General features: G+C 50.0%; 2 protein-coding genes and 1 long non-coding RNA gene across 7 annotated transcripts in view; 2 read left to right on the top strand and 1 right to left on the bottom strand.

Moving 5' to 3' along the window:
- The first annotated feature begins 5,527 nt into the window (after nt 1-5,527).
- Nucleotides 5,528-8,805, top strand: Abhd11 (abhydrolase domain containing 11). 3 transcript variants are annotated; one of them, XM_063271552.1, is made up of 6 exons: nt 5,528-6,243; nt 6,383-6,518; nt 7,414-7,587; nt 7,750-7,920; nt 8,029-8,222; nt 8,477-8,805. In XM_063271552.1, exons 1-6 carry the CDS (start codon nt 6,116-6,118, stop codon nt 8,607-8,609), a joined length of 936 nt encoding a protein of 311 aa, XP_063127622.1. In that variant the 5' UTR covers nt 5,528-6,115; the 3' UTR covers nt 8,610-8,805. The 3 variants fall into 3 exon arrangements, with proteins under 3 accessions (XP_063127622.1, XP_063127623.1, NP_001258109.1); NM_001271180.1 differs by having other exon boundaries at nt 6,081-6,243; nt 8,041-8,222; nt 8,477-8,801; XM_063271553.1 differs by lacking the exons at nt 8,029-8,222; nt 8,477-8,805 and having other exon boundaries at nt 7,680-7,893.
- A 95-nt stretch (nt 8,806-8,900) lies between these two features.
- Abhd11-as1 (ABHD11 antisense RNA 1 (tail to tail)) lies at nt 8,901-9,888 on the bottom strand. The gene is made up of 4 exons (NR_026689.1): nt 9,852-9,888; nt 9,448-9,564; nt 9,193-9,313; nt 8,901-9,103 (listed from the first exon to the last, which is right to left on the bottom strand). It is a non-coding gene; the product is annotated as an ABHD11 antisense RNA 1 (tail to tail) (long non-coding RNA).
- An 11,108-nt stretch (nt 9,889-20,996) lies between these two features.
- Nucleotides 20,997-23,911, top strand: part of Stx1a (syntaxin 1A) — a 28,031-nt gene continuing 25,116 nt past the window's right edge. The window contains exon 1 of one of the 3 annotated variants that reach the window (XR_005491588.2): nt 20,997-21,133. Coding sequence is in view for 1 of the 3 variants with exons in the window: in NM_053788.3 (NP_446240.2) it covers nt 21,104-21,133 (30 nt within the window). In the remaining 2 variants the exon portion in view is untranslated. The remainder of the gene's footprint in view (nt 21,134-23,911) is intronic. The other 2 variants (XR_005491589.2, NM_053788.3) reach the window with 2 other exon arrangements.

The raw sequence follows: 23,911 nt of genomic DNA, 5'->3' as shown, positions 1-23,911 counted from the left end.
TGGGTTCGGTCCCCAGCTCCGAAAAAAAAAAAAAGAAAAAGAAAAAGAAAAATCGAGACAGAAGAAGAGGAGAAAGGGGGAGGGGGAGGAGGAGGAAGAAGAGGAAGAGGAGAAGGAAGAAGAGAAGGAGGAGGAGGAAGAAGAGAAGGAGGAGGAGGAGGAAGAAGAGGGAAGGAGGAGGAGGAGGAGGAGGGGAGGAGGGGAGGGAGGAGGTGGTGGCAGCAGCTGGGAGGTGGTGGTGCATGCCTTTTTAATCCCAGAATGAAAGGCAGAGGCAGGGGCTGGAGAGATGGCTCAGTGGTTAAGGGCACTGACTGCTCTTCCAGAGGTCCTGAGTTCAATTCCCAGCAACCACATGGTGGCTCACAACCATCTGCAATGGGATGAATGCCCTCTTCTGGTGCGTCTGAAGACAGCTATAGTGTATAAATAAATCTTAAAAAAAAAATAAGAGGGGTTGGGGATTTAGCTCAGCTATAGTGTATAAATAAATAAATCTTAAAAAAAAAATAAGAGGGGTTGGGGATTTAGCTCAGCGGTAGAGTGCTTGCCTATCAAGCGCCAAGGCCCTGGGTTCGGTCCCCAGCTCTGAAAAAATAAAAGAAAAAAAAATAAGAAAGGCAGAGGCAGGTGAATCTCTCTGAGTTTGAGACCAACCCAGGCTATAGAGAAAGTATGTCTCAAAAATCAAACAAACAAAACAAAAGGTGGAAGATGGGAGCTGGGAACGTAACTCAGTGAGTTCTTGCTAAGCATGAAGGTTCCCTCCCCACTTCTGCATAAACCAGGTATGGTGGTGCATTCTTGTAACCCTAGCACTCTAGAAGGAGAGGCTTGAGGATCAAGTGTTCAAGGCCATCCAGGAAGGAAGGAAGGAAAGAAGGAAGGAAAAATCTGGAGACATGTTGACATGTTGCTCTTTCAGAGAAACCAAGTTCAATTTCCAGCACCCACAATGCTGTTTCACAACCATCTATCCATATACCAGGGGATCCACTGTCTTCTGGCCTCCGTGGTCACCAGACATGCACATGGTACACAGACAGACACGCAGGCAAAGTTCCCATATAATACGATAAAAAATGAAATGAAATGAAAATAGATAAACCTACAAGCAAATTCAAGAAAAGGAAAGAAAGGGCTCAGTGGCAAAGAGCACTGACTGCTCTCCCAGAGGTCCTGAGTTCAATTCTCAGCAACCACATGGTGGCTCACAACCATCTGTGATAGGTTCTGATGCCCTCTTCTGGTGTGTCTGAGACAGCGACAGTGTACTCACATATACAAAATAAATAAATCTTTAAAAAAAAAAAAAAAGACAGGACTTTCACAGAGCTTAGGTGTTCCCGTCAGCATCTAATAACTCTCTGTGGCCACAAACTGAGTACACTCAATCCGGTAAGGATCCCTCAAGAGCTCAGAATAGAAGGAAACAGATGTGGCGTCCCCTGATGCAGAGGGAAGCCTGGGAGTTGGAACACAGCCCATGTTAGCCTTGTCCTGGAGGGTGGAAGAGTGAGTGGCCAGCGTATCCCTGGTCAGTCTACTGTTAGTGGGCACTAGAGCAGACAGCTAAGGAAGTTTTGCCTAAGTATTTCTCCAGCACTCTTAAGTACTCCACTTTTTTGTGTAGAGGGGTAGAGTTTGAGTGCAGGAAGTCATGGAATTAACTAAGCAAGCGCTCCACCAATGAGCTGTATTCTTTTGTTTTGTTTTTGTTTGTTTGAGACGGGGTCCCTGTAACCCTGGCTATCCAGGAATTTACAATGTAGACCTGGTGGGCACCATGTGCACTCAGTACCCTTGGAAGCCAGAAGAGAGCATCGAACCCCTGGAACTGGAGTTACAGATGGTTGTGAGCTGCTCTGTGGGTGCTTTAGAAATGAAGCCAGTTCCTCTGGAAGAGCAGTCAGAACTCCTATCTGTTGGGCCATCGCCCCAGCCCCTTGGAGACCCTTTAGTAGAATTATATTATAGTCAAGTCCTTTGGGAATATGTGCTAGAAATGAGTGGTGTCAGGCTGGGTGTGGTGGCGCATGCCTTTTGTCCCAGGGATGCAGAGGCAGGAGGATCTCTGAGTTGGAGGTCAGCCTGGTCTACAGAATGAGTTCCAGGACAGCGAGGGCTACACAGAGAAATCCTGTCTTGAAAATAAAAAGTTAATGTGTGGCACGGTTGGTGACCGAGACAGCAGTTAACCTTGTATCCTAAAACATGTATAAAACGGGTAGGCTTGGTGGCACAGGTCTCTGATTCCAGTTATCCATGGGTTGAGTGAGAGGGCCGGATGTTCAAGTCCAGTATAGTCTGATTAGTAAGACCCTGCCTCTAAGTAAAAAGTAATAAGAGAGCAGTGAGGCCGTAAGTTCAATCCCTCACACCATTTAAAACTAAAAAGATGAGCTAAGAACATGACTTAGTGGCTGCTCTGGCGGAGGACCTGGGTTTGATTCTTAGCACCCACATGGTAGCTTCCCATCATAATTCTAGTCCCAGGAGATCTGATGTCCTACTCTCGTACATTTAAGCAACAGACAGGCCTGTGGTACACAGACATACACACAGGCAAAACGCAGTTACACATGACATAAAGTAAGAAAAATGCATTTGAAGGGCAAAGGCTCACAGAAGGAAGAAAAGCCACACGTTTGTGATGATATGCAAATGTAGCCACTAACACATGGGGATATGCAACATATGAACACATGGGGATATGCAACATATGAACACATCGGATATGCAACATATGAACACACCGGATATGCAACATATGAATACATGGAGATGATATGCAACATATGAAACATGGAGATATATGCAACATATGAACACATGGAGAAATGCAAGCAACATATGTACATGTGAGAATGTGAGAACAGTACGAACAGAAAGACTGAATTCGAGTGCAGTGCTGGTGGCTTATACTTTTAATCCCAACACTCAGGAGGCAGGGGAATCTCTGAGTTTGAAGCTAGCCTGGTCTACGGAGTGAGTTCTAGGACACCCAGGGGTACACGGAGAAACTCTGTCTCAAAGAAGAAAGAAAGAAAGAAAGAAAGAAAGAAAGAAAGAAAGAAAGAAAGAAAGGAAGGAAGGGTAAGCCAAGCATAGGGTCATGAGAAAGGACTAAAGGCAGGCATTAGACACGGGAAATGGGAGAGGATATAAAGATAATTGTTTTCTAATTCTAACTCTGTCACGGATCTTTTTGGTAGTTTTGGTGGTGAATAGGTGCAGAAGTATACTTTTGATACTGAAAGTATAAAATTTAATGTGTGAGAGGGATTTGTTTATTTGCAAATCACCTTATAATAAAGTGTCTATTCAACAGATTAAAAAATAGGGCTGGGGATTTAGCTCAGTGGTAGAGCGCTTACCTAGGAAGCGCAAGGCCCTGGGTTCGGTCCCCAGCTCCGAAAAAAAGAACCAAAAAAAAAAAAAATAGAAAGCTATGTAAGGCAGACAGGTGTGGTGTTGAAGGCTATGATTCCCAGCACTCAGAATTGGAAACAGCCGGGTCATGCATGGCTTCAGAACCAGCACACAAATGTGAGGTCGGCTTGGGCTGCGTACTGATCTTGTTTGTCAACAAAACAAAACAAAGATAACAATCAAAATGGAACATCTGGGGGTTGGGGATTTAGCTCAGTGGTAGAGCGCTTGCCTAGCAAGTGCAAGGCCCTGGGTTCAGTCCCCAGCTCCGAAAAAAAGAAAAAAAAAAAAAAGGAACATCTGTAGTCCTGGCATCTGGAAGGTGGAGGCAGGTGGATCAGGAGTTTAAGGCCATTCTCAACTACATATGATGTTTGAGGCCAGCCTGGGCTACATAAGATCAGGTCAAAACAACAACCAAAAACCAGTTGTCAGGTGTAGGCACACGTCTTTAATCTCAGCACTGCGGAGACAGAGGCAAGAGAATCTCTGTGAGCTGGAGGCCAGCCTGGTCTACATAGCAAGTTCCAGGGCAGTCAGAGTTGTGTAACAGAGAGACCCTGTCTCAAAAACAAACAAAAAAGGTTGGCGACTCAGGAGTTAAGAGCACAGGATGCTCTTGCAGAGGACTGGATATGGTTCACAGGACCTACATGGTGGCTCACAACCATCTGCAATTCCAGTCCCAGGAAATCCTATGCCCTCCTCTCAACTCTGAAGGCATGGGGTACAGGCATGGTACACAGACATAAATGCGAGCAAACACCCCTACAATAAAGCAAAATAAATAAATCTCTCTGTGTGTGTATGTGTCTAGGCAACTAGTGGAGTGGAAGATAGACACCAGCGCTGACAAAGAACAAAAGGGAACTAAGCCAGTGGCTTGGTGCCCGGCTGAGGATGCTGGGAAGGATTCTGGAGGGTATGAAGTGCTACTTCAGTGACAAGGAGTCCTGAAGACCCCGGCCCCCCAGAAGGTGTGTTTGCTGTGACCAAAACAGTTCTAGAACTGCTAAAGGATGGACCACAGCAGAAGGGGGGGTGAGGGGGCTGAAATAAAAAACGACTTTCCCTAGACTATGAAGGGAGAGGGCAGGGGGCAGGTTCCCCACAGGAAAAGTCAGTGCAGAATGGGGTGCGTTCTGGGCAGAGGGTTGCCACTCTCTGCTAATGGCTTGTTGTTAGTGTTCGTCCTTTCTTTTTTCTTTTTTGAGACAGAGTTTCTCTATGAAGTTCTGGATGTGCTCAAACTCTTATACACAAGGCTGGCCTTGAACTCAAAGAACCGATCGCCTCTGCCTCCCATGTGTGGGATTAAAGTCGTAGCCCCAACACCTGGCCGGGAGCCATTTCTAGTCAGTGCAGGTAACTACAGTACAAATCCCTGGCCAAGGGGGTTGACCCTGGTTTTTCAAATTGACCTGAACCAGAAACGGAAGACCGGACCAAGACTCTGATTCTGTCTGTTGGACCAATCTTTTTGCCCTTTCTGCACCTCAGTTTACCGATTCAAGTGAAAAGATCGAGATCAAGCTCGCAAGCCCCTTCCTCCTAGCTGTTTCTTGTGAGGGAACTTCACAAGAGGAACCAAGCACTCATACTCTGGGCTCCCAACCATGGAGCAAGGCGCCAGAGAGCTGGCGGGAGCTGGAACAAGAGTCACTCCTGGCGTCTCCTGACTATGCCGGGGGCACAGAAAGTGTGGCATCCACCCAGGGCGGTGCCTGAGGACTGAGGAGCAGGCCAGGTGAGGTCTGCTCGCCAGGCGAGAAAGGAGTTTCTCAGTTTGCCAGGGACACGCCCCACACTTGCTCCTTGAACTGAGGACCTCTGGTCCGAACTAGGGAAACACCAGAAGACTATGAGCTTCTTAAAAGCTGGGGCGTGGCCTACAACGTTGTCAAGGGGCTCAGGGAGGTGTGCACAGAACCAGGCAGGATTACGTAATGGTGCAAAAGCAGGTGCGGGAATCTTGTGTGGCTCCGCCCAAGGCGTGGCCAAGGAGCCAAATTCCAGGAGCTACAGCAGTTTAATAGGTTGCGAAACCGTGCAAGAGCCCGCCCAGGTTCAATTATAGCTCCGCCCGTGGCAGGGCGTGGCCAAGGGTGCAAAGTGGGAATTACGTAATGATGCAGAAGGCGGTCCCAGAGTCCCTAGTGGCTCCGCAAAGGTGTGGCCAAGGAGCCCACCTCCGGGTGCCTGACAGTGGCCACGGTGGTTAAGTGATGGTGCGAAGAGCATGCCCAGGACGTGGCAGGGGCTCACAGGTCTGAAGGGGATTGTATATTGCCCAAGAGGAGGGACCAGTCCCATAATGCGCTTTCCTGGTCCTGGTCAGGAAATGGTCTCTAAGCGGCTCGCAGTGTCCGCAGGAATTGCGTAATGGTGCAAGGGGGCAGGACTAGTGTTGTATGGCTACGCCCAGCCTGTAACCAAGAAGCTAGTCCTACTGACCGGGCTCAAAGTGGCTGCAGGAAATGCGTAATGTGCAAAGGCTTAGACCAACACTTCTGATGGCTCCGCCCCAGGAGCTCCTGCACTGGGAGCTCCCGGAGTACGCTAGGCCACGTGACCTAAAGTGGCTCTCCGACGGGGGGCGGGGCATAGACAGAGCCCTTGTTGGAATAGACAGGGCTCTGGGAGGCGGAGCGTGCGCAGGAAGCACGTTTTGAGAGCTGTGAGAATGTTCTGCTGGGCGCGAGCTTGGAGGGTCCCCCGTGGGACAATCGGTGCCTCCTCTCCCAGGAGTTCGGCGGTTCCTGTCACGTTCAGTAGCAGCCGCAGTAGTGGCCAAGGAAACGCTGATCCGAGGTCAGTCAAGGACACCCGGACGGTGGCCCTTCACTGGTCCACTTCGCACGCGGCCCAGCAGGCCCCGCCCCTCTTTTAGCCACGGCCCTTTTCTCCTTCACTCCCCCCACCCTTACTCTATGGTGGCCCCACCTTCCAGGCCGCTGCCGCTGTCCTATAATCTTCTAGATGGAGACGCGACACTCCCAGCCATCGTCCTTTTGCATGGACTCTTCGGCAGCAAAAGCAACTTCAACTCCCTCGCCAAGGCGTTGGTTCAGAGGACCGGCAGGAGGGTGAGCTTCCGGGTTGGGCGGCGCATGGGTGGGCGGGGACTAAGGGGTAAGTCTGAGGACTGGGGACCTAGTTTCAATCTCTCAGGTCTGGGCTCTTGCTGATAAATGGAAAGTTTCTGTGCACAGTAAACGGGAAAACATCTATGAAGAGGCCTGCTCCTGCAAGATGCCCCACTGTTAATCCAGTTATGTTACTTATATCTCCACCCGTCTCTTTGTCAGGTCCCAAAGAAACTCGGGACAATTTTTCGGAACCTACTAGGATACCAAAGCACACTCAACGTCCCGGCTTACTCAATACCTGTGGCACCCCTCAGCTCTCCTCACCCTCACCCCTTACTATAAACCAGCCCAGAGGCTTCCCTTCCTTTTCCCCAGCTTCTCTTTTTTTTTTTTTTTTTTTTTTTTCCGGAGCTGGGGACCGAACCCAGGGCCTTGCGCTTTACCACTGAGCTAAATCCCCAACCTCCCCCAGCTTCTCTTAACTATTAAGCCAGACATTTAAGCCATTCGCTCGCTCTTGGTACTCCAATCCTCTTTTGGTCTGAAAGCCCACTCTCCTTGGCACCTTAAGTTATCATCTGGCCTCCACATGTACACCATGGCATGTGTTACAAGCATAACTTGCACACATACATACATGCACACATGTGTGTATATAATAAAATAAAATAAAGGTATATTTTGAATAGCAACTAAAGTTGCTAAAGATTGACCTCTGGCCTCCACATGTACATGAAAATGTACACACACACACACACACACACACACACACACACACACACACAAATTATGTCTCCAGACTTCTCTCCCTGACTGCTCCCTAGTCCCTACCAGTCTTTTCTTTGTCACTAATCAGAATAACACCATTCCTCCTATTTCACCCCTACCCCAGGTGCTGACAGTGGATGCTCGGAATCATGGTGACAGTCCCCACAGTCCAGATGCAAGCTATGAGGCCATGAGTCAGGACCTCCAGGGCCTCCTCCCCCAGCTGGGCCTGGTGCCCAGTGTCCTCGTTGGCCACAGCATGGGAGGAAAGACAGCCATGCTACTGGCACTGCAGAGGGTGAGCTACACAGGTCTGGGTCCCCTCAATGCACTGTGAGCCTTAAGCACCCCATTAATAACGTGGGACTCATCTGTACCTTGGATGGCCAGGTTCCAGAAACTCTGCTGGAGGCTCGGAGAGTTTGCCTGGGACCCGCTCTGTTCTGATTCTGTCTCACAGCCAGATGTTGTGGAACGACTGGTTGTCGTAGACATAAGCCCAGCAGGAACCACACCGGGATCATACCTCGGAAACTTCATAGCAGCCATGAAGGCCGTTGATATCCCAGAGAACATACCGCACTCCCGGGCCCGAAAACTGGCGGATGAGCAGCTTAGCTCGGTTGTCAAGGTAACACACTCCCCGCCCCCTTCTTCCCCCCATGGTGTTGTGGACTAAGACGCATCAGAGGAAAAAGGAGTGGGCGGGCCTCACAGAGAGCCCCTTCACAGCTGCCAGATCTCCCCACAGGAAGCGAGCGTTCGGCAGTTCCTGCTCACTAACCTGGTGGAGGTGAATGGGCGCTTCTCCTGGAGAGTGAACTTGGATGCCTTAGCTCAGCAGTTGGACAAGATTTTGACCTTCCCACAGCAACTTGAATCCTACCCGGGGTCAACTCTCTTTCTGCTTGGTGGAAATTCTCCCTACGTACCGTAAGCCAGCGTGAGGCCATAGGAAGGGGCAAGCTTGCTTTACCCACCCACCCCCACCCCCAGCTGTGGGAGCCTCCTTGGGTCGGGGAGGGCTTGGGCGTGGGCACGGGGTATCTGGGAGCCTGGCAATGCCACTGGGCATGAAGGCTCATACAGCTCTCGTTCTCTCTGTTCTCTCCCTCCCTTTCTCCCCTCCTCCACCTCTCCATTGTCTTCTTTAACCCCGTCTCCATTGACCTCACCATGGTGGCCAGACCCAGCCACCACTCAGCGATTAGGCGGCTCTTCCCTCAAACCCAGATTCAGACTGTGCCTAATGCTGGCCACTGGGTCCACAGCGACAAACCCCAAGACTTCATGGATGCTGTCATCAGCTTCTTGGCTTAAGAAGTAGCTCTTTGGGGCTGGAGAGATAGCTCAGGGGTTAAGAGCACTGACCGCTCTTCCAGAGGTCCTGAGTTCAATTCCCAGCAACCACATGGTGGCTCACAACCATCTGTAGTGGGATCTTGGCGCCCTCTTCTGGCGCCCAGGCACATATGCAGGCAGAACACTGTACATAATAAATCTTTTAAAAAAGAAAGAGAAGTAGCTCTTTGGAAGAGTAGCCAGGGGACTCTGGTATCTGTGTCACTGTACCTTGCTTCTGCATAGAAAAACTCAGGGGCAATTAGAGGGTACAGAGGTGGTCTAACACTTTAATGAATCAAGACTTAAAGACCTGGGATCCATTTTCACCACCGTCGTCCCCAACGACCACGGGAGAGTTGGATCCAGGAACTCCTGCCCGCGCTCATGTTCTCTTGTGCGCCCAGAGTGCCTCTGGGCTCTCCCTGCAGCTGACTCCGCACCCGCTCTCGAACCATCTGCTGCATGTCTTCCTGGGCACAGGAGAGAGAGTGGGTCCGAGGCAATCCCTGGGGACGGAGGGGCGTCTTCCAAGCCTCCCGAGTCAGAGGCCCTACCCTACCTCCCAGGCCTCCACCTCCTGTTTCAGCCTCAGTTTCTCCTGCAAGACCTCCAGCAGTTGAGCCTCCACTGCGCGCAACTTGGCTCGACAGGAGTCCAGCTCCTCTTCCACCGCTCGCTTCCTGCAGGCAGCAGGGATGGGGGGGGGGGGCGTGTTCTAGTGGCTCTCTTCTGGAGACATCTGGAGTCCCCTTCCTCTCCTCTAGTAGGAGTGAGTCTCCCCACTTCCCCCACCCCCACCTGGAGGTTCTCTCACTTAGCAATGGCTTCATCCCTCTCCCGCAGTACTTGCTCCAGGGAAGGCTCCGCCCAGGTGTCCCCCAGTGCTCCTGCCGCTTAGGATTCTGGGTTCTGTTGGAAGGTGATGGATGACCTGGGGTTCGAGAAGCCTCACCGTGGGTTCTTCTGCCCTGCCCCTGGTCTGCCTCATGCTATTTCCACTCAGCCTTACCACCCTTCGCCTCCAGGGGGTGCTGCGCCCGCATCTTATAAAGCCTCAGGATCCCTAGTCTGGCTATCTGGGGAGTAGACCAGGGGACCTTGGGTCTTATTCAGGAACGGTCTGGTTCAGCAGAATGGACAATGTTGTAAGCTCTCGAGGAGAAAGGGGTTCCCACACAGCCCTTTGGAAATAATACTGAGTGGCCTGGGGACGCTTACCTTTCTATGTTCTTAGAGTCAAGGCCTGGTGACTGAGATTCTTGTCAGTTGGTTGAGGCTACCTTTGCCCTTCCAGGCAAGGCACTCCCTAGCAGACTCCGCCTACCGGGGGACAGCCTGAGGCAAGGAGCAAGTGCACCTCCCTCCTACACCTTGGAAAGCCCCAAGCCTTTTCCCTCAAGTCTTGCCGGCCGTCGCCTCCAGGGGGCGCTCCATCCATGTCTCACAATAGCTAAAGAGGGACAGCTAGGTTTAGTTCAGCTAAACTAGGTTTAAATCAACCTCTCTCTACCTTCTGAATGCTGGGATTAAAGGCGTGCATCACCACTGCCTGGTTCATTACCAATAGCTTGAATATCTACATTTCCTTTATGATATTACTAGTATACCCCAAACATGCAGTGCCTAGGAAGCTGTCTAGCTGCATTTCCAAGCTGAGCGACTTTTGTTTGTTTGAGACAGGGTTTCTCTGTGCACCGCCACTGCTTGGCTATAAAATGTCGAATCCATACTGGGAATAGGAAAATAATTTTGAAACTTTGGGCGTCTCTTCCTCCATCCATCCATCCATCTTTCTTTCTTTCTTTCTTTCATTTCTTTGTGCAATGCTACATAAAGAATGAACACAGGGGTTGGGGATTTAGCTCAGTGGTAGAGCGCTTGCCTACCAAGCGCAAGGCCCTGGGTTCCGTCCCCAGCTCCGAAGAAGAAGAAGAAGAAGAAGAAGAAGAAGAAGAAGAAGAAGAAGAAGAAGAAGAAGAAGAATGAACACAGGCACTTGTACATTCTAAGCAAATGTTCTGCCCTAGCATTCTCCGTACTCGAATCTAGGGATTCTAGGCAGGGGCTCTACCACTGAGCCACGCCCCCAGCCCCTCCCGGGGGGATTCTAGGCAGGGGCTCTACCACTGAGCCATGCTCCAGCCCATAGTATTACCATTTTGTATAAGGGACTTGGGCATCCCAGCCTCTTTGGTACAGTTTTATTCTCTGTGTGGCCTTGGCTATCCTCTGCAGATCAGGCTGACCTTGAATTTGGACGAACCTCTGCCACCTGTGCTAGGATTAAAGACACCTGGTTCCTGTTCGATCCATTTATTTATTTTAAAGAATTATTTAGGGGCTGGAGAGATGGCTCAGAGGTTAAGGGCACCAACTGCTTCTTCCAGAGGTCCTGAGTTCAACCACATGGTGGCTCATAACCATCTGTAATGGGATCTAATGCCCTCTTCTGGTGTGTCTGAAGACAAGTACAGTGTACTCACATAAAATAAATAACTCTTTTTTAAAAGATTAATAATATTAATAATTTAATAATTCTTTTTTTAAAGATTAATAATAATAGGGGAGGAGGGGACCTAGTTCAGCATAACTCAGTAGCCAGTGTTGGCTCAAACTTCTAGAATTTGACACCAGGCAATTTAGGCATAAATACAGTGCAGTTGGTGGGGGAGATTCCCTGGTGTTGCACAAGTCCATTCACAAGGAGGCAAAATTGTGTTGAAATTCTCAAAGGGTACATGGAAGATACATTCTAAAGATAGGATATATGTATTATCTCTTGTTCCCCTCTTCTGAATTCTGTAGGCACTTAGTGTACTGTGGTAAGAAACACTCATATACATTAAAAAGAAAAGAAATTGCTTTACTGTTTTTTCCCCTCTTCATCTGTGTTTCCTTAAGCCATATCGAGAATATTCCTTTCTGGGACCAGAGTTCAGTTCTCAGCCCCCTTGTCTGATGGCTTGAAACGTCGTGTATTTCCAGCTCCAGAGCATCCAATGCCCTCATCTGGCCTCCAAAGGCACACACAAACTAAACAACAACAACAACAAAAATTACAATAAACACCTTGCGGTGTAGCTAAGCACTAGAGTACCTACCTAAAATTCCCCTTAGTGAGGGGTGGCTTCGTAGTAAAGCTCATGCGTGAATCTCTGAGTTTTATCCCCAACACTCAGGGGGGGTGGCTTCGTAGTAAAGCTCATGCGTGAATCTCTGAGTTTTATCCCCAACACTCAGAACACACATTGGGGGATAAAGCTTTCTCTTCCTTCTCCAGGTTCATACAGCCCCTATACTTCTCTGTTACCCTCTTGTCACTGGCAGTGAGAGTGGCACTGCCAGGGTGTCGCAGCCACCAGCTGGTGGGCTTCTGAACGAAAGGCAGCTTCAAGCGATGCAGTACCACTCTTGGCCTGAAGGTGGCAGCAGCTCCCAAGAGCAGAGATCCCATGAGCTGCTCCTACTCCCCCAATGTGTGAGATGGAAACCCCCTGCTCAGGGTGCTTGGCAATTCCCAGGGTTCTTTTGTAAAAATATCTGCTCGCCTGACCCTGCATATATTTTCTCCCCACTCTATCCACACCTCTGAGATCAAAGGACATGATCCAGTGTGGGTGGTGGTGGCAGCGGCACAGGCCTATAATCTCAGCATTGGCGAGGTGAAGGCCCAAGGAAAAGGAATTCAAGGTCATCCTGGCTACATATCACAATAAAGGCCAAAGCAGACATGGTGGCCAAACCTTTAATCCCAGCACCCGGAGGCAGAGGCCGGCAGATCTCTGAGTTCAATGCCAGTCTGGGAGTTTGGTGCCAGTCTGGTCTACACAGCGAGTTCCAGAATAACCAAGGCTACAACAGAGAAACCCTGTCTCGAAATCCAAAAAGGAGGGAAGTGAGGAAAGGATAGAGAGAAGGAAGGAAAAAAAGAAGAGGCCAGCCTGGGGTAAATGAGAGACCGACTGGGCAGATGTTTTCCTGGTCAACCCTCATTTGAATTCTAGGGCATGCTTGTCTTTTGGCTGTAGAAGGAAGCTCAAATTTAGGAATGTCCTTTACCCTGCTACATCCTACTCCCTCTCCCTCCCCTCCCACTCCCTGTCTCTCTGGCCCTGTGAGGTAGGCACCCTAAATGGCCTTGGCTGTTCTGGAACTCACTGTGTAGACAAAGCTGACCTTGAACTGGTTGCTACCCTCCTGCATTTGCCTTCCCAGAGTTGAGGTTAAAGATGTGAGCCACACAGAGTTTTAGTTTGAATTTTAAGTGTATGGGTATTTTGCCCAATGCCTACGGAGGCCGGAAGAGAGTATCATATCCCCTGAGCTACCCGTCCTTGTGGGAAATGAGAACCAAACCCAGGTCTTCTGAAAGAACAGCAGGTGTTTACTTTTTATCTATCTATCTATCTATCTATCTATCCATCCATCATCTATCTATCCATATATCTATCCATCCATCTACCCATCCATCCATCCATCATCTATCCATCCATCCATCTACCCACCCATCCATCATCTATCTATCCATATATCTATCCATCCATCCATCTACCCACCCATCCATCATCTGTCTGTCCATCTGTCTATCTATCCATCCCTCCATCATCTATCTATCCATCCCTCCATCATCTATCTATCCATCCATCCATCATCTATTTATCCATCCATCCATCATCTATCTATCTATCTATCTATCTATCCATATATCTATCCATCCATCTACCAACCCATCCATCATCTGTCTGTCTGTCTGTCTGTCTATCTACCCATCCATCATCTATCTATCTATCCATCCATCCATCATCTATCTATCTATCCATCCATCCATCATCTATCTATCCATATATCTATCCATCCATCTACCCACCCATCCATCCATCATCTATCCATCCATCCATCTACCCACCCATCCATCATCTATCTATCCATATATCTATCATCAATCCATCCATCTACCCACCCATCCATCATCTGTCTGTCTGTCCATCTGTCTGTCTATCTATCCATCCATCCATCATCTGTCTATCTATCCATCCATCATCTATCCATCCATCATCTATATATCTATCCATCCATCTACCCACCCATCCATCATCTGTCTGTCTGTCCATCTGTCTGTCTATCTATCCATTCATCATCTATCTATCCATCCATCCATCATCTATCTATCCATCCATCATCTACCTATCTATCCATCCATCCATCATCTATCTATCTATCCATATATCTATCCATCCATCTACCCACCCATCCATCCATCATCTATCTGTCTATCTATCCATCTATCCATTCAACTATCCACCCACCCAGCCACCCACCCATCCATCCATCCATCCATCCATCCATCCACTTATCCATCCGTCCATCTATCTACTTATTGGGTTTTTTTTTCAAGACAGGGTTTCTCTGTGTATTCATTTTTGGTTGTTCTATCTATTTATTTCTTCATTTTGAGACAGGATTTCTCTGCATAGCCCTGGCTGTCCTGGAACTCACTCTGTTGACCAGGCTGGCCTCGAACTCAGAGATCCACCTGCTGTGTGCTGGGATTAAAGGTGTGCACCACCATTGCTTGGCTTTATTTTCTTTTTAACTTTGTGGATGTGTGTCCATGCACATAGGTGTGGGTGCCGACAGAAGCCAGAGGTGCCGTGCCCCCTGGGGTTGCAGTTACAGGTGCTCGTGAGCCACCCATGTATTGGGGACCGAACTCAGCTCTTCTGCAAGAGCAGTGATCTCTGTTAACCACTGAGCCATTTTTCTAGGTCCTGGACCACTTTAAAATAATCTTTTTGAGATACAGTCTTACTCTGTAGCTCAGGCTAAAACTCAAAATTCTCCTGCTTTCAATATTCAGCGTGCTATATAGATAGCTCATTTTTGTCTTTGAAAAAGCAATACTAAGGGTCTGGAGACATGGCTTAGCAGGTAAAGGGTTCTCACTACGCCTGATGACCTGGGTTCAGTCTCCAAGACCCACATGGTGGAAGGAGAGACCTGACTCCTACAAGCTGTCATCTGACCTGTGTGTATGAATGCACACATACACATGCTATAAGAAAAGCATTCATGGGGGTTGGGGATTTAGCTCAGTGGTAGAGCGCTTGAGGCCCTGGGTTCGGTCCCCAGCTCCGAAAAAAAAAAAAGTATTCATTCATTCATTCATTCATTCATTCATCGAGACAGAGTTTCTCTGTGTAGCCCTGGCTGTATTCTGGAGCTTGCTTTGTAGACCAGGCTGGCCTCAAACTCACAGAGATCCACCTGCCTCTGTCTCCCAAGTGCTGGAACTAAAAGGCAGGTGCCACCACTGCCAGGCAAAGCTTTTTAAAAAGGCAATAACCAGGCTGGAGAGATGGCTCAGTGGTTAAGGGCACTGACTGCTCTTCCAGAGGTCCTGAGTTCAATTCCCACCAATTCTCACAGCCATCTGTAGTGGGATCCGATGCCCTCTTCTGGTGTGTCTGAAGACAGTGACAGTGTAATCACATACATAAAATAAATATTTTTTTTTAAAAAAAGATAATAACCATTATTCAAATACTGAATTCGGTTGGCTCCACCTTTATTAAGCATCTACAATACAGCTCTTTCTTTCACCATAGTCACAGTTGTCTGTCCCGTGCATTCAGGACACATCTTACCTGTGTTCCTGCATATGCCCTCAACCCCTGTCACCCTGTTTTAACCTGAAACAATCCTGTTAAAGCCAGTGGTAGATACTATATGTGCCTCTTTGCTCCCATGCCCATGTGCCTCCCAGGCCCACCAGCAATAGGCTAAGATCGCTTAAATCTTCTCAAGCCCAGTCTCTCCCACACTCTGGCTTCATCTCTTCCGGGGTCTTCCTTACCCACAATGCTCCAGGCCTCCTCACCTCCCTGCTGTTCCCACACACGTACTGGGCATGCTCCCTAGTCGTTGCTGTTGTACAGACTGTCCCTCTGCCCCGAGGGCTCGTCCCTACACGGTTTACCCCTCCCTCTGAAATTTCCTCAAAAGCAGTCTTCTCGGCAGAGACCTCTAATTTCAAGTGGGAGCAGGGCTGGGCATGACATTGCACACCTCCAGTCCCAGCACTGGGAGGCAGAAGCAGGAGTTCTCTAGGAGTTCCGGGCCAGCCTGCTCTACATAGCAAGTTCCAGGTCAGCCAAGGCTACATAGTAAAACCAGGAGGTCGCTGGGCTACGCTGTGAATTTCTCTTTGGGCTACATGAGACCCTGATTGATTGATTGATTGATTGATTGACTGACTGACTGACTTAATTATTTGTTTTATGTTTTAGTTTTTTTGAGGCTATCTCTGTGTAGCACTGGCTGTCCTGAAGCTTGCTCTGTATGTAGATCAGGCTGATCTCAAACCCACTGTGTCTGTCTAAGGAGTATCTATGGAGATTAAAGCCTCCTAGTTGAGACTCCGAGTTAAAAAATATAAACATCAAAAGGCGGCGGGGGAGTGGGGGTGGCTCAGTCAGCGAGGTGCTTGTTTTGAAGTGTGAGGGTCAGTTTGATCATCAAAACCCACTTGAGAAAGCTAGGCATGGTGGCGTGTCCTTGTAAGCACAACGCTGAGGACGTGGAGGCAGGAGGATTCCTGGTCAGCCAGTACCACCTGCTTAGTTCCAGAGCAATGACCAACTCTACCTCAGAACTGTGAAGATGGCGGTGTGGGGTGGGAGTTGGAGATGGGGCTGGGGTGGCTAGAGAATTGACTCTGTAATTAAGAGCATTGTCTGCTCTTGCAGAAGACTAGGGTTCAACTCCCAGCAACCACTTGGCAGCTCAGGGCTGTCTATTCTCCAGTCCCAGGAAATCTGATGCTCTCCTGTGGTCTCCTCAGACATCAGGCATGCAGGTGGTGCCCATATAAACCTGCAGACAAAATACCCATTTTTTTTTTGAAACAGGGTAGCCCTGGTTGTCCCCAAACTAGCTCTGTAGACCAGGCTGGCCTCCAGCTCAGAGATAGACCTGCCTCTGCCTCCCAAGTGCTGAGATTAAAGGATGAGCCACCGCATAAAATAAATACTTTTTTAAAAAGACAAAAGCAAGTTGGCACAGAGGTAGAAACAATAAAGGTTGCTTTAAAAAAACACCTGAAGGGGGTTGGGGATTTAGCTCAGTGGTAGAGCGCTTGCCTAGCAAGCACAAGGCCCTGGGTTCGGTCCCCAGCTCCGAAAAAAAGAAAAAAAAAAAACCACCTGAAGAAGGATAGCAGAGGTTCATCTCAGGCCTTCACACAAACCACTCTGCATGTACGTGCATGTGACACACACACACACACACACACACACACACACACACACACGGAGGTGGGGGTTGGGGATCAAATTACAATACTCAAGCTAGGAGTCATGCCTGGTATCTGTAATTCCCATCCCTTGAGAAGCTGAGACAAGTTTGGGGCTATTCTGAGTGGGCTACATAGCGTTCTAGGCTAGCCTCAGTTACATAAAGAGGGTTACATAACTCTTTAGAAGTTGGAAATGTAACTCTATGTGTTTCTTATAATCCCCGTGAGGGGCTGGGTGCGTGGCTCAGTGGTAGAGCCCCTGCCTAGAATCCCCCAGTGAGGGGCTGGGGGCGTGGCTCAGTGGTAGAGCACCTGCCTAGAATCCCCCAGTGAGGGGCTGGGGGCGTGGCTCAGTGGTAGAGCCCCTGCCTAGAATCCCCAGTGAGGGGCTGGGGGCGTGGCTCAGTGGTAGAGCCCCTGCCTAGGATCCCCCAGTGAAGGGTTGGGAGTGTGGTTCAGTGGTAGAGCCCCTGCTTAGAATCCTCCAGTGAGGAAGGGCTGGGGTCATGGCACTATGGCTCAAAAAAAAAAAGAAAAAAAAAAAAAGAAAAAGAAAAACAGTTTAGAGCAAAGTGCACATTTTCACTTCTTCATTCATTTTTCATGCTAATATTTAACATGTCTACATGAGTGATGTTGGCAAGATAGCGTGGCTTTCTTCTGGGAGCAGCTGTTTCTCATCTTCCTGAAGTCTCACCCCACAGCCGGATACTGAGTTCTGAGGACAGCCGTGATCCACTCCTCTCCCCATATATAGGGAATCCAACAGATCGGGGCTCGGCAGCTTCCCCTGTCAGTCAAATGGGCCCTGTGGAGGGCAGAGGGAGACAGTGTGCCAAGTATAATGGCACACTTTGTGGTATCTGTACTCCTGGCACTCAAGAGCCAGAGGCAGGAGGATCTTAAATTTGAAGCTAGCCTGGGCTACATAACATAATATATGCCAGGCTATCCTGAGCAGTGTGAGGGGCTCTCTGAAAATACAAAGGAGAAAAATGCTGGACTTGTAATTCAGTTGGTAGAATGCTAGCCCAGCATGCATGAAACCCTAGGTTTCTTCCCCAGCTGTGCATAAAATGGGAAAGGCAGTACACACTTGTAATCCTAGCACTTGGGAGGCAGGCTGTTATAGACAAATGTTCTCTGAGCCAAACTTGCACCATCTTCAGGAGCTGGGCTGGGCCTGCTCATAGTAGGTCTTCCCCAGAAGGGCCTGTTGAGCATTGATCTTTCCTCAGAGAAAGACGGAGCAGAAAGGTTCATGGGAACCTCGCTGGAGTATCCAGGCACCCTCCCAACCACTTGTATACGATTCTTCCCTCATCGTGCGGCTGATGCTTTAGGGAGGGGCCAGAGTATAAATGTGTGGAGACCTAGGGGAAAGGGCCCCATCCATGCAACCATAGAAAAATCATTTGAGGGACATCTTAGCGTTCCCATTGCTGTGAAGAGATACCATGACCATGGCAATTCTTATAAATTAAAACGTTCGATTGAGGCTGGCTTACAGTTTCAGAGGTTCAGTCCTTTATCATCGTAGCAGGAAGCATGGCGGCACGCAGGAAGACGTGGTGCTAGAGAAGGAGCCGAGAGTTCTGCATCGTCTGCAGGCAGCAGAGGGAGCCTGTTAACCACAATGGGCATAGCTTGAGCATAGATAACCTCAAGGCCCACCTCCACAGCGACACACTTCCTCCAACAAGGCTACACCTGCTAACAGAGCCACTCCCTGTGGATCTATAGGGGCCGTTCCGATTCAAACCACCTTGGGGGTGGGGGAAGGGAACATCCATACACCTGTAAGAAACCCCTTCCCTATGCTCTGTAAGTAAGGCCAATAGACTCGTTGGTTGCCCGGGGTGAACTTTGGTTGCATTGTGTCTTGGTTTGTTTGGGGGATCTTGGAGTCGGGGAAGGAATCTTAGCAATACAAAGAGAGGAAGATCAGGGATTCAAGGTCATCTTCAGCTACATAGTAAGTTTGGGTTTAACCTGAGATACAAGAGACCTTTTATTTAAACACACACACACACACACACACACACACACACACACACACACACACACACGATAAGATGGCTCACTGAGTCACTAAGTAAAGGCACTTGCTACCAAGTCTGATGACCTGGATTGATCCCTAGGAGCCACACGGCGGAAGCAGAGAACTGACTCCAGCAAGTTGTCCTGACCTTTCTGTGTGAGCCGTGGCATTATCGGGCACACAAATAAATGATGTAACAAATATTAAAAATAAAATATAGCATAATGTTGGTGTCTAGACAACTGGAAAGGATATGGCTCTCTCCCACGCCAGGACACATTTGTCTCCTGTCAGATTTTTCTAGGGACGGAGGAAAGGCTGAGCCAGTGTCCCAGCTTGCCTGTGAGCCAGCCCTCTAACCTGCACGGAAAGTCTGGGAGAGGTGCCAGGGCCAGCCACACTGGGCAGCAGGTGGCTGAATCGGATCCAGAACCATGCCTTAGTAACCCTAGTGTACAAGAAAGCGTAGGTGTTCCTGGCCGGGGGTCAAGAAAGCCCGAGACCACTTACACAAAAGGAGGAGCTGGCAGGTGAGGAGGGGTGTGTGTGTGTGTGTGTGTGTGTGTGTGTGTGTGTACTGTGTAACGAGATGCTGGCAGGAAGCTAAAAGGTACATGTCAACCAACTGGCACACCATTCACATTGCCCTGCAGGTACTGCCACAATCTTTCCACTGGGCCTGGGTCTGCACAGCCTACAGCTTCTGCACAGGAAATAAGACGTCAGGCCTGGTATTTGAACTCTGGGCTGGAGGCATGAAGGGCTGAGTGTGGCAAGCCTTTTTAAAAAAAAAAAATCTTAAACATTTTATAAATTGTTTAAAAGATTTATTTATTCTATTTATATGAGTATACTGTTGCTCACTTAAGACACACAGCAGAAGAGGGCATCAGATCCCATTACAGATGGTTGTGAGCCACCATGTGGTTGCTGGGAATTGAACTCGGGACCTCTGGAAGAACAGTCGAGTGCTCATAACCACTGGGCTATCTCTTCAGCCCCCCATCTTAAACATTTTTATCTTTTATTTGTTTGTTTGTTCAGTGTCTGTAAAGAGAAAGACAGTCATCTTGAACCCAACAGGTCAGCTGAGAAACCCTTGGGAAAGTAAGAAGGCAGCATCCCAGTCTGGCGACACGATACTCGGAGAGGTGGGAAGGTTTAGGGTTGACCACTACCGAGAGGGATTTTATTTTGTTTTATCTTTACCCGTTCGTGTGTCCCTTGCCTCCTTTGTGTCGTTGCACAAATGTGTGCCATAGAGTTCACTCATGTGGAGGTCAGAGAACAATTTACAGGAGTCGCTTCCTTTCTTCAGTCACGTGGGTCCCAGGGGTAGAACTCCAATCATTGGCTTTTTGTTGTTATTTTTTTCAAGACAGGTTTTCTCTGCGCACCTTTGACTGTCCTGGAACTCGCTCAGTAGGTCAGGCTGGCCTTGAACTCAGAGATCTGCCTACTAGGATTAAAGGTATATGCCACCGCCGCCGCGCTGGAACTCGGTGGAAAGCATCTTCACCTATTCAGCCATCTCAGGACAAGGAGGGGGATTTTGATTTAGGGAAAAGAGGGGGTGCTGGAGGTCCTGAGGCAATCAGTTCGAGAAGGGATTTTCAAACCTGGCATGGAGGCTCATGCCTGCAAACCCTGCACTCCTCAGGCTGAGGTTGGAGCAGGAGTTCAAGGCTTGCCTGGGCTATACAGTGAGATTATCACTAAAACAAAGTGGGAAGGGTTCTACTCCAGCAAATTCAGGGGATAGAAAGGACTCCGAGGGTCAGGATCCAGGGTCTAAATAATGGGTGGCTGAGAGGAAGCGGGGCTGGGGCTCAGGAAGGCCAGGGAATTGGAGCCACATCGCTAGAGAACACTAGTTGATGCGTGGAGGAGGAACCAGTCCGGAAGGCTGGGTTTGTACCCCTTTGCGCTCCCCGGGGGCGGAGCCCTGGGCGGGACCTATCCGGGCATGGACGGATGATGGGTGTGGACGGATGATGGGCGTGGCCATCTGGGTTGGGCTTGGGGGTCCCAGGGATTGGGGCGGGGCGCGGGCTGGCGCTGCGCAGCCGCGGGGCGGCATCCGCGCATGCGGGGCTTACTCGGTTGCAGCCGGCGCCTACTGCCACTCCCGCGAGCATGAAGGACCGAACCCAGGAGCTCCGCACGGTGAGTCCGATCCCCGCGCTCCGCTCACCCCGCGCCTTGTAATTCTCCACTTGGTTCCGGCATGCCACCCGGGCGCCCACAAGGGGACGGAAGGAGCCTAGCAAGCCTGGGGGACCCCCGGAGCCCCATGGGAGTCCCACCCCTCCGATCTACTTCTGGTCACGGACTCGAGCTCTTCAGCACCAGGACCGATGGCTAAAACCTGGGGTTTTGAGGAACTTTTCGGGGCGCTCCTGTTTGGGGGCGATTAGAGGGCTGTTATGGGGTTTCGGTGGCGGGATGCAAAATCGTGACCTGTTCTCCGCCTGCTTGTCACCGTCCTTGCACTGTCCCCTGGAGGCTGAGCCTCTCATCTCCCTCCCACCCCCTGCCCAGAGTTCCCCTCCCAACCCCATCCTTAGGCGCGCTGCGGAAACGAGGCCGCCGGGTGGGGGTGGCCTCTGCAGGAGCCGTCTCTTGGGGCTCCTCATCACCTGTGGCTCCCATCACCTGTGGCTCCCGATCCACCCTGGTCGCTGTAGGGATCCCGTCTTGCTCTGAATTAAAGGACTCAACCATATCTACCTTTGGTCCACCTTTGGGCTTCTAGGCTACCCAAGCTGTCATTGTCCAGACCCTTCCCGGATTTCCAGGTCTGACTGCGACCTAGGTCTATTTTCCTACCTGTGTGACGGAGGCCTCTGGGGTGTGGCTCTTGGGGCGGGGTTTCGAGATGAGTGGAAGGCAGTAGATAGGTTCTGTGGAAGTCAGAGCCCATGATCCTTCAATCCTGAGACCCCAGTCGCCTACTTTTAACACACAGGGGAATGTCCTTTCTCTGGTTTCAGATCACAGAGGGACAGAAATTAAGCCCTCCCGTGGGAGGGTTGAATAAGGGCACTTTATCAGGTTGTCTTATATGATTCCCCAACAAGCCCCACCCGTTGATTTCTGGGTGCCTCCCCCCCCAAGCTGGGTGGCTTCCTAGAACCCTCCTCTTGTGCCCCACTTCCAGCCTTTCATGGAAAGTTTTGTTTGGGGGCTTTTGACCTAATGGCTGGGATTTCTGCCTAGCTTCTCCATTTGTGCCTGGATCCCCCTACCATAATATCAGCCACATCTGTACTCTCCAGTCTAGCCTTCGTCCTGTTCCCGACCTGCAGCCGACCCCCACATGCCTTCAGACCTGTGTTATTCTTGGCTGGGTGCCCAGTGCCTCATCTATTTCAAAGGAAATAGGCAGCCTTTCATGTCATATATAGTCCTTAAACACTTCCCCCACCCACCCCTGGTCGCTGCCCTCAAGCTTCCGGTGTTTTTATGTCATTTATTTATTTATTTATTTATTTATTTAAATGTAAAAGCTTTCTCTGTAGCCCAGGCTGGCTTGGAACTATGTAAACCCGATGGGTCTTAAACTCAAAGCAACCCTCCTGCCTCGACTTCATGAGCACCAAGATGACAGCATGCACCATTGTGTCAGACTGGTGCCAAATTTGAGTCAGATAGCATGTCCAGGTGATAGGTGGCAGTGACATGGTCGTGCCCGTGTTGGGGTACCCAGTGTGACCCTCGTGAGAGTGTGAGGGAACCAAGTGACACGAACACAGGCCTCTCTCTGTACGATAGCAGCCCTTCGCTTCTCAGCCTTCGGCCTCTCTGCTGAATCTGAAATTGAGGCACAGCAAAAGTGGCCCGCTTGTTTGTAGAGGAGGTCGATCAGGGTCAGAGAGCTTCAACCTAGAGCTATGCCCTCGACACTGTCCTGGGTAGCCCCACATAAGGCTGACAAACTTGACTTCAGACTAACACCACATGGATTCTTCCCCATCAGATCCACTGGAGACAGCCCTTTCAGCCAACTGGCCTTGTCCGGTGGCGGGGAGGGGGGGGTCCTAGCTGTTCCAGGCATGGCTGGGATGAAGTAGTCTTGGGGGCCACTGCCGTTCTTAGAAATCCCTTGCTCTCCGGTCCTGGAGTTCCAGTTTGTGAGATGCAAACAGCACACTTGGGACCAGAAAGCTAGCTCAACCTGTAGACATTTGCCTCGCGTTAACCCGTAGGGGGCGGGGCACCTGTCAATCAAGTCAGCATTCGAGGGTGGAGGCAGAGGACCCTTGATTCACCATCACTCTCAGCCTCACGGGGATTTTGATGCTATGGAGTATGGGATCCCTGGGAAATGAAAAAGGGGAAAGAAAACTCAGTACCCAGCTTCTTGGGGCTTGAGGAGAGGTCCTCAGATTTCTGATTGTGACTGGATTTTCAGGAACCCCTGATGCCCAGGAGTCAGGGTTTTAAAAGCACGGAGTCACCAGGGATGGAGACGCTGGTTCACGCTGAGGCTGCCGGACATACACAGGGCATCCGTGCCTGCTTCAGCCTTCTCTCCCGTTGCCTCCTCTGCCTCCTCCTCTTTCTCCCCCACCCAGCACCACCACATTTGGAAGGAAGGAGAAAGAAGGGAGCTTATTTATAAAAGTCACACTTGGGGAAAGAGCTGGCGTGCTTCCTCGCCGCCCGCCGCTGCCGCTGTGCTGTAGGCTGGGCCCCGGCCCTCCAGCCATCTTCAGCCCCGCCTCTCCCAGATCTGCAGATTGCACATTGAAATCGATCCCGAAGGGGCTAGTAGGGCCCCCTGCCCTTAGCCTTGTAGATGGGTCCACAGAAGCTTAACCCCTCAGAGACCAAGACTGGTCCACGATCACACAACTGGGGAGAGAGTGAGGAGTATTCTCCTAACATGGGGTGTCAAGAGGCCTCATCCCCACAACTCAAAGGTCTCCCTCCTCTCCTTCC

This window comes from Rattus norvegicus, chromosome 12, assembly GCF_036323735.1.
Source record: "Rattus norvegicus strain BN/NHsdMcwi chromosome 12, GRCr8, whole genome shotgun sequence".
NCBI lineage: Eukaryota > Metazoa > Chordata > Mammalia > Rodentia > Muridae > Rattus > Rattus norvegicus.
Note: the sequence above shows the minus strand (reverse complement) of the source record. Positions and strands in the feature narration are given on the sequence as shown.